We start from the raw sequence: 10,000 nt of genomic DNA, 5'->3' as shown, positions 1-10,000 counted from the left end.
TTCAAGGGTTCATAAGAAATGACGGGTAAGGTGAAACCTGCCCAAATGTAACAGTTTGTTAGAGCATTCGTCCTAGTGTGAAGCCTTTATGTCTGCTTTACTGTTTCCATCAGACTAAACTGAGGAGCGTTGCTGTGAAATGGGCTGATGGTGCGATCAGTTGTTGTCATTTTTAAAAGCTCATTAAAATAGATCTGTAAAGTAAAAACTGCCCCACACTGGGATTTCTTCAGAACAGCAGGATTAGTATGAAGTCTTTATGTCCACTTTAACAAGTCAAGTCTCCTTTATTTATAAAGCGCTTTTTACAACACAGATTGTATCAAATCAGCTTTACAGAGATAACAGGAACATAATGCAACAGAGTTTGAAAAAAGAAAAAAAGCTGTTGTTCTTCCATGCTCTCTCTCTCTAATGACTGTCATGCGTTGTTCTTTGCCTCTTTAGATCAGTGTGAGCATGAGGTTCATGTCGACGCTCTGGAGTCCAAACTCTGAGACATCTCAGTGTCCTGCGTGATTTGGTGTTGTTCACACACCTAACCCTTTATTTGCTGGACCAAGCTTTATTAACACTGATCTGGCAGCAGCTTCCAGTCTAATAAACACAAGCACTGAGAAACCCAGAGAGTGTGTTGAAGTTTTGTCAAGTAGAAATGTGAAAAGTGTGTGTGCTGAATGGCCAGGGTTGAATCTGATTGTGTCATCATATTTACAACCACTAGAGGTCAGAATAACACAACACACACACACACACACACGCTCATCATCATCATCATCATGAACTGTGTGTCTGATGTGTTTGTTTGGAACAGTGTAAAAATCGTATGAGTGTTGTAGAATTTTACATGTAACGTTTAAATGTTCAAAGTCTTACAAGTTAGTTGTATGTATGTGAGTTGAGAAGACACACACACACACACACACACGTTAGATTGCTGGAGTCTGATGTGATGTGAACTGTTCTTTATGAAGTGTGTGTGTGTGTGTGTTGAGTGAATTTCAGAGGGACAGACAGAGAGACAGAGGTCAATGTTGAGAAGAGATCATCATTCACATGATCCGACACACACACACACACAGACACACAGACACACACACACACACAGACACACAGACACACACACACACACACACAGACAATAAACACATTGAGTGTGTGTGCGTGTGGGTCGTTTGTCAGTGGTATTGAGTGGGTGAGTGACACTAATGACCTGTGATGAGCACATCTCTCACACACACACACACACACACACACACACACACGTCCATCGGCTGACGTAGCTACAGATGTCCTGATGTGACCTGAGAGAAGAAGCTGATCGCCAGTCTAATAATAACATGAATAAAATGTGACATCAGAGAACCGTAAAGGTGAATATTGTGGTAAGCTGTTGAGATATGAACAGTTCATCTAAAGGTGTTCAGAAGCGTCTGCGAATCGCTGATCTAGGAGTGTCACATGACCAGTGATGTCATGAGCGAGGCATTCGGCCTCCTGTCAGACGCATCATCAACATCTCCTCTGGAGCCAGACAGGAAGTGGAGCTGCCACTGCTTCCTGTTGTGATGTCATCGGGTGTGCGTCTCCGTGGCGACCCCTGGGGGCCCCTATTGTCCCCGCCTGAGTCTTTGTTCAGGGTTAATGTGTGTCAGATATACGAGCCTCTCGTGTGTGTGTGTGTGTGTGTGTGTGTGTCACGAACAGATGGAAATATTCCACAGAAACACACAGATGAAGACGAGTAAAGGAACGAGACGGTGTGATATTAAACCGTTCTGAGCTCATATTGATGTCTTCATCCAGTATTTGGTGCTTGACCTCTTGACCTCAGTTGAGCTGAATACACCACTGTCTTCTGTAGAGCTGCTGTAGAGTTATTGAGTCGTTTCATAATTGAACTTTGCAACAGAACTCAATTGAATCAAATTGTTCTCAATTGAATCACGTTATTGAACTCAATTGAATCAAATTAAACTGAATTGAATTTTTTCATAACTGATGAACTTTGCAACATTGATTTTGTTATTGAACTGAATTGAATTTTTCATGTATGGTGAATGAAACATCCTACGAATGCGCATGTATCCTGTGTTCATCGGGTGTTCATCGGGTGTTCATCGGGTGTTCATCGGGTGTTCCGTGTGTTCATCGGGTGTTCATCGGGTGTTCATCGGGGGTTCCGTGTGTTCATCGGGTGTTCCGTGTGTTCATCGGGTGTTCATCGGGTGTTCATCGGGTGTTCATCGGGGGTTCATCGGGTGTTCCGTGTGTTCATCGGGTGTTCATCGGGTGTTCATCGGGGGTTCATCGGGTGTTCATCGGGTGTTCATCGGGTGTTCATCGGGTGTTCCGTGTGTTCATCGGGTGTTCATCGGGGGTTCATCGGGTGTTCATCGGGGGTTCATCGGGTGTTCATCGGGTGTTCATCGGGTGTTCATCGGGGGTTCATCGGGGGTTCCGTGTGTTCATCGGGTGTTCATCGGGGGTTCATCGGGTGTTCATCGGGTGTTCATCGGGGGTTCATCGGGTGTTCATCGGGGGTTCATCGGGGGTTCATCGGGTGTTCATCGGGGGTTCATCGGGTGTTCATCGGGTGTTCATCGGGTGTTCATCGGGGGTTCATCGGGTGTTCATCGGGGGTTCATCGGGTGTTCATCGGGTGTTCATCGGGGGTTCATCGGGTGTTCATCGGGGGTTCATCGGGTGTTCCGTGTGTTCATCGGGTGTTCCGTGTGTTCATCGGGTGTTCATCGGGTGTTCATCGGGTGTTCATCGGGGGTTCATCGGGTGTTCCGTGTGTTCATCGGGTGTTCATCGGGTGTTCATCGGGGGTTCATCGGGTGTTCATCGGGTGTTCATCGGGTGTTCATCGGGTGTTCCGTGTGTTCATCGGGTGTTCATCGGGGGTTCATCGGGTGTTCATCGGGGGTTCATCGGGTGTTCATCGGGTGTTCATCGGGTGTTCATCGGGGGTTCATCGGGGGTTCATCGGGTGTTCCGTGTGTTCATCGGGTGTTCATCGGGGGTTCATCGGGTGTTCATCGGGTGTTCATCGGGGGTTCATCGGGTGTTCATCGGGGGTTCATCGGGGGTTCATCGGGTGTTCATCGGGGGTTCATCGGGTGTTCATCGGGTGTTCATCGGGTGTTCATCGGGGGTTCATCGGGTGTTCATCGGGGGTTCATCGGGTGTTCATCGGGTGTTCATCGGGGGTTCATCGGGTGTTCATCGGGGGTTCATCGGGTGTTCCGTGTGTTCATCGGGTGTTCATCGGGTGTTCATCGGGTGTTCATCGGGGGTTCATCGGGTGTTCATCGGGTGTTCATCGGGGGTTCATCGGGTGTTCATCGGGGGTTCATCGGGTGTTCATCGGGTGTTCATCGGGTGTTCCGTGTGTTCATCGGGTGTTCATCGGGGGTTCATCGGGTGTTCATCGGGTGTTCATCGGGTGTTCCGTGTGTTCATCGGGTGTTCATCGGGTGTTCATCGGGGGTTCCGTGTGTTCATCGGGTGTTCCGTGTGTTCATCGGGTGTTCATTGGGTGTTCATCGGGTGTTCATCGGGGGTTCATCGGGTGTTCCGTGTGTTCATCGGGTGTTCATCGGGTGTTCATCGGGGGTTCATCGGGTGTTCATCGGGTGTTCATCGGGTGTTCATCGGGTGTTCCGTGTGTTCATCGGGTGTTCATCGGGGGTTCATCGGGTGTTCATCGGGGGTTCATCGGGTGTTCATCGGGTGTTCATCGGGTGTTCATCGGGGGTTCATCGGGGGTTCATCGGGTGTTCCGTGTGTTCATCGGGTGTTCATCGGGGGTTCATCGGGTGTTCATCGGGTGTTCATCGGGGGTTCATCGGGTGTTCATCGGGGGTTCATCGGGGGTTCATCGGGTGTTCATCGGGGGTTCATCGGGTGTTCATCGGGTGTTCATCGGGTGTTCATCGGGGGTTCATCGGGTGTTCATCGGGGGTTCATCGGGTGTTCATCGGGTGTTCATCGGGTGTTCATCGGGGGTTCATCGGGTGTTCATCGGGGGTTCATCGGGTGTTCCGTGTGTTCATCGGGGGTTCATCGGGGGTTCATCGGGGGTTCATCGGGTGTTCATCGGGGGTTCATCGGGGGTTCATCGGGTGTTCCGTGTGTTCATCGGGTGTTCATCGGGGGTTCATCGGGTGTTCATCGGGTGTTCATCGGGGGTTCATCGGGTGTTCATCGGGTGTTCATCGGGGGTTCATCGGGTGTTCATCGGGGGTTCATCGGGTGTTCATCGGGTGTTCATCGGGTGTTCCGTGTGTTCATCGGGTGTTCATCGGGGGTTCATCGGGTGTTCATCGGGTGTTCATCGGGTGTTCATCGGGTGTTCATCGGGGGTTCATCGGGTGTTCATCGGGGGTTCATCGGGTGTTCATCGGGTGTTCCGTGTGTTCCGTGTGTTCATCGGGGGTTCATCGGGTGTTCATCGGGGGTTCATCGGGTGTTCATCGGGTGTTCATCGGGTGTTCATCGGGTGTTCATCGGGGGTTCATCGGGTGTTCCGTGTGTTCATCGGGTGTTCATCGGGTGTTCATCGGGGGTTCATCGGGTGTTCATCGGGTGTTCATCGGGTGTTCCGGGTGTTCCGTGTGTTCATCGGGTGTTCCGTGTGTTCATCGGGTGTTCATCGGGTGTTCATCGGGTGTTCATCGGGGGTTCATCGGGTGTTCATCGGGGGTTCATCGGGTGTTCATCGGGTGTTCATCGGGGGTTCATCGGGTGTTCATCGGGGGTTCATCGGGTGTTCATCGGGTGTTCATCGGGTGTTCATCGGGGGTTCATCGGGTGTTCATCGGGGGTTCATCGGGTGTTCATCGGGTGTTCATCGGGTGTTCATCGGGGGTTCATCGGGGGTTCATCGGGTGTTCATCGGGTGTTCATCGGGGGTTCATCGGGTGTTCATCGGGTGTTCATCGGGTGTTCCCGCAGCGTTAGCCCTCGGATCTCCCGCTGATCCACAGGATCCTCTCTCTGCTGCTTCTGTCTTCAGCGCCGCTCACGCCCCGCCGGCTGTAGCTCTGCACTGCAAACACGCTGTTCTTACTCAGTATTTCTGTCTTGTTTCCAGTCCAAATATCTAAAAATGTTTAAATCAAGATGCATTTACTAGATGAGTGAAATGATATAAGATATTATGTCCTGTTTTCTGGGGGAATTAATCAAAATGAAGTGAGTTGATGCTTAAAACAAGTAAAATGATCTGCCAATAGAGTCAGAAAAATAATCTTAATTCAAACAGAAACAACATTATTTTTCTCCCCATCGGCAGATCATTTTGTTTGTTTTAAGCATCAACTCACTAGGGTTCTCTGTGAGAGCGGTGTGTGTTAGCAGTCGCTAAGTTAATAACTAATGATCTCTGCAACGGAAGTGAATTAATCAAAACTAACTTTATCTGGACAATAACTTTATTCTAGATCTGCTGTAAAGCCTAAACAATCTCTGTTACTGTAATCTCCTGTTATCACTGTAAAGCTGCTGTGAAACTCTATATTGTTAAAGCGCTGTATAGATGAAGGAGACTCGACTTGTGTGTGTCTCTTCATCCTTCATCCAGGTGTGCTTCAGACCGCAGGCGTCCACAGGTGCATCTCATCGGCGTAATTCCGTTTGCGTTAGTAGTCATCGTGTGGTGGCAAAGAAACTGGGAACCCAGCAGAACCAGACACGCGTCGGGATCAGCGTCTCTGGCAAAGGGAGAGCGAGTGCTTTCAAGAGGCTCTTTTGCACAAATCTAATCTCTGCACAGGACTTCGACACACAGATCGACCTCTTCCGCTCCGCTAGACCCGTCCGGCACGGGCCGACTCTTCTCCTGCGCTCTGGCTCACAGTACTGCGTTACATACATGCTAAAAAGGTGAATTATGATATTGAAAATGTGTTTAAACATGAAAGATCACCCAGGCAGAGTCATCTTTAAACACTGAAGAGAAGGGTTAGGAAATGAAGACAGTGAGTGATTCTGCTATTACTGAACTGGATTTGTTTCTGATTAACTGATTAACTTTTAACATTGATGCAGTAATTGAACTGAATTTGTTTAATAATTTATGAACATTTCAACATTGACACTTATTGAACTGAATTGAATAAAACTGAACTGAACTTGTTTCATACTGGAAATTTGCAACATTGACACAGTTATTGATTGACACATCCTTATCATCATCATCCTCTTCATCTTCATTTTCATCATCATCCTTTTCATCATCATCCTCTTCATCATCACCCCCTTCATCTTCATCCTCATCCTCACATCATCATCATCATCATCATCCTCTTCATCATCCTCATCATCATCATCCTCTTCATCATCATCCTCTTCATCTTCATCATCATCCTCTTCATCATCACCCCCTTCATCTTCATCCTCATCCTCACCATCTTCATCCTCACCATCATCATCCTCATCATCATCATCATCCTCTTCATCATCCTCATCATCATCATCCTCTTCATCCTCATCCTCTTCATCATCCTCATCTTCATCATCCTCTTCATCAGTGATGTGTGGACAGCAGATCACACACGTCCAGGTGAGATTGTTTCATTACACATATAAAAGAGAACATGTGACATTCAGGCTGTCAAAAGGTTAAAATAATTATAATAATGAATCACAATTAATTGTTGCACTTTTAAACGAAGTAAAGTTTCTGTGTCTGTTCATGTGTCTGATCTGAGAACAGCTGAGAGCTCACAGTAACACAATCTCTGATGGACAAATCAAGTCATAGAGTTTCACACACACACACACACACACACACACACACACACACACAGACTCATACTGTGTGTGAAACAGGGAGTGACTGCAGTAACACTTCACACACAATACAACATTACACACCAGTGAAACTCACTTTACACACAGCGGCTCATTCTCTTTCTCTCTCTCTCTCTCTTTCTCTTTGATGAGTTTCTGTGTGTGTGTGTGTGTGTGTGTGTGTGTGTGTGTGTGTGTGAGAGAGAGAAAGAGAGAGTGAGAGTGTGTGTGTATGTGTGTTTGTGTGTGAGTGAGTGAGTTAGTGTACCTGCGTGTGTGTGTGTGTGTGTTTCTCGTGTTACCGTCACCTCCGCTACTGTCTCTCATCTCACCTGAGAGCGCGAGCTTTAATGGAGCTTTAACGCGCGTGAACAATAGCGCGCGGAGGGTGTAAAAGCTCGCGGGAGCGCGTGAGGAGATTCACACCCCGATCACAGCGTGAGAAACTCGGTCATAAACACAGAGACTCTTTCTAGTCAAACAACCTTATAACCTTTAATATGGACGCCAAGCCTTTTTTAAATAAAAGTATATCAAAGTATGATATAAAAGTCGTAATTATAACATAAAAGTCGAAATTATGACAGTAAGAAATCTACACAGTAAATTGCGTATTTTTAACTCATTATTTCAATTTCATGTCATTATTTCAATTTTTATGTCATAATTATTAGTTTCACGTTTCAGACACACACTTATGTGGCCCGAACCCGCAAAACGAATGAATAAATAAATGAAAATATAAATAAATAAATACACGTTAAAGAGAATATAAAAATCATTTAAAATAAATAAATAAATAATAAATAAAGGGAAAAACGTATACAACAATAAATTCAGGATTAAATTAAAAATTGTATTAATTTTCCAATTATTACATTTATTTATTTATTTATTAAAACTTCAGCCGGTTTGTGCCTTCATCTACACGAACAAAAATGTTGATGAGATCAGTTTAATTAAATAAAACAATAAAATACTGGCCACATATGATTGTCAATCCACATAAAAGCGCGCTCATGTTTCGTCTGGACAGACTGGCCGATGGGCCAATGAGCGCCGGTCCTTCCCTGCAGTGGGCGGGGCTTTGTGTGGTGGGCGGGGCTTGCTGCAGTCCAGGCTCGGGGTCGCGCGCCTAGCGTTTAGTCCTGAAGGAAAGTTCGCGTCGACCGAAACTCCGAGTTTCTTGGAATAGTTCTTTAATTGTTTATGTCGATTATACTTTTCGGTTCAAACGCAGCGATGAGTGGATTATGAACGACTTTAAACGGATGCACTGCTGGGATTAGAGTTTTTTCCATGGCAGGATAGTGGACGCGCGCACTCACACGGACGCGCATATCGCAGGATTGTGTTTCAGCCGATTTGAGCAGAATCTCAATTTATGACCTGGATCTGATTCAGTTTGGATTTAGGATTTATACAGAGGAAGTTTTATCCTAATATGTGTGAAACGAACTCTGAGGTGGACAGAGATTAGTTTTGGATAAGTTTATTGGCGAAAGTTATTCATGATCTGCATTAATCCCGATCTGAAGAGTTGGTCAGACTGGAGAAACTGAAGAGTTTATGATCTGACTGGAGCTGGAGATGGATCATGTGTTCTGGGCTGTTTCTCTCTCCTGGTTCTGGGTCGTGTGGACTGGACTCATCACAGCAGAGGAAGGTAATCGATTATTATCTGTCATTATTATTAACCGTCTATCGAATATTGTTATTATTTTAATGTGGGAGCGGTTTCACGAGAACGAGTCTAACTAACCCATCAGTGAGCAGTTGCTCAAGTCTTAAAGTTATACCTAAAGGCGACTCATAATAATACTCCTCTATTTCTCTTCTTAAAGACTAGTCATAACTTTCTGAAGTCAGTTAAAGTATATCTTAGTCTCATTATGATTGTAAAGTAAGACTGATTAACTGCTAGTTCTGAGGACACAATATTAACACAGTGACTAAAATCACTTTATATTGTTTATTAATGGCATGTGGAATTATAGGCAACACTTTACAGTAAAGTTTAATTCAAACGTTGTATCTGTTAACATTAGTTTATACACTGTGAAGAAACATCAACATTTTATAATAGTTTGTTCATCGAATGTTCGTTTTATGCACTAATTATAACAATGAGATCTAAAGGTTTGACGAATAATCTGTCGTTATTGTTATTACAGTTTCACAGCAACTGCTGGATTTTCTTTCTGTTGTTTGAATTATACAGTTAATTAAGTTTATTTCAATGCTGTGAATAATAAATAATAATTATAAAAGTTCGTCAGTGGTAATTAATTAACCAACATTTCTGAGCTTCTGAAAAATAAAGGTTCTTTATTCTCATCGATGCTTTAACATTACATTCCATAAAAGAGCAAAAAATAGTGGGAAGAAGTTGTTTAGATTATTAAAATGTTTCTCACACAAAGAAAAGCAAAAGTTATTTTAACCCTCTGGTGTTCGCTTTCTTAATTAGTATTTTTGTTTTGTTTCCAGTACAAATATCTAAAAATTCTTAAATCAAGAAGCGTTTACTAGAGAAGTAAAATGACATAAGAAGTTCTATTTTGTTTTAAGATAAAAATAAAGTAATTTAAGTAATTTTTGCTTAAAACAAGCAAAATTATCTGCCAATGGGGTAAGAAAAATAATCTTGGTTTCCATTTGAATTAAGATTTTTGAGTGTGTGTGAGAGAGAGAGAGAGTGAGTGTGTGTGTGTGTGTGTGTGTGTGTGTGTGTGTGTGTGTGTGTGTGAGTGAGTGAGTGAGAGTGTGTGTGTGTGTGTGTGTGAGAGAGAGTGAGTGGGTGTGTGTGTGTGTGTGTGTGTGTGTGTGTGTGTGTGTGTGTGTGTGTGAGAGAGAGTGAGTGTGTCAGGGATTCGTTCCACGTTTCATGGCGCTCCAGGATTCTTGTAACAGCAGAAACCCCATCAGTGTCCGATCCAATCACACACACACACACACACACACACACACACACACACACACACACACACACACTCACACACACACACACACACACACACACTCACACACACACACACACACACACACACACTCACACTCACTCACACACACACTCAATCACACACGCACTCAATCACACACGCACTCACTCTCTCTCACACACACACACACACACACACACACACTCACACACACTCGTTTATCTGTGTGCACATCACAGACGTCTGTTCTTATACAG

The 10,000-nt window shown here is 45.0% G+C and overlaps 2 protein-coding genes across 4 annotated transcripts in view; both read left to right on the top strand.

Annotated features, from left to right (window-relative positions):
* LOC311073841 (sodium/hydrogen exchanger 9B2) overlaps positions 1-624 on the top strand; it is a 20,522-nt gene extending 19,898 nt beyond the window's left edge. For both annotated transcript variants that reach the window (XM_084099864.1, XM_084099863.1), the window contains one exon: positions 448-624. In XM_084099864.1, coding sequence (XP_083955990.1) covers positions 448-497 — 50 coding nt within the window. In that variant the 3' untranslated portion in view covers positions 498-624. The remainder of the gene's footprint in view (positions 1-447) is intronic.
* A 7,258-nt stretch (positions 625-7,882) lies between these two features.
* The window catches only part of ephb4b (eph receptor B4b), a 30,621-nt gene continuing 28,503 nt past the window's right edge, over positions 7,883-10,000 (top strand). For both annotated transcript variants that reach the window (XM_084098781.1, XM_084098780.1), the window contains exon 1: positions 7,883-8,467. In XM_084098781.1, coding sequence (XP_083954907.1) covers positions 8,392-8,467 — 76 coding nt within the window. In that variant the 5' untranslated portion in view covers positions 7,883-8,391. The remainder of the gene's footprint in view (positions 8,468-10,000) is intronic.

Source organism: Abramis brama (assembly GCF_963993115.1).
Source record: "Abramis brama genome assembly, chromosome: 22".
In the NCBI taxonomy this organism is placed as follows: Eukaryota; Metazoa; Chordata; class Actinopteri; order Cypriniformes; family Leuciscidae; genus Abramis; species Abramis brama.
The sequence above is the reverse complement of the archived record's forward strand: the minus strand, read 5'-3'. Positions and strand labels throughout refer to the sequence as shown.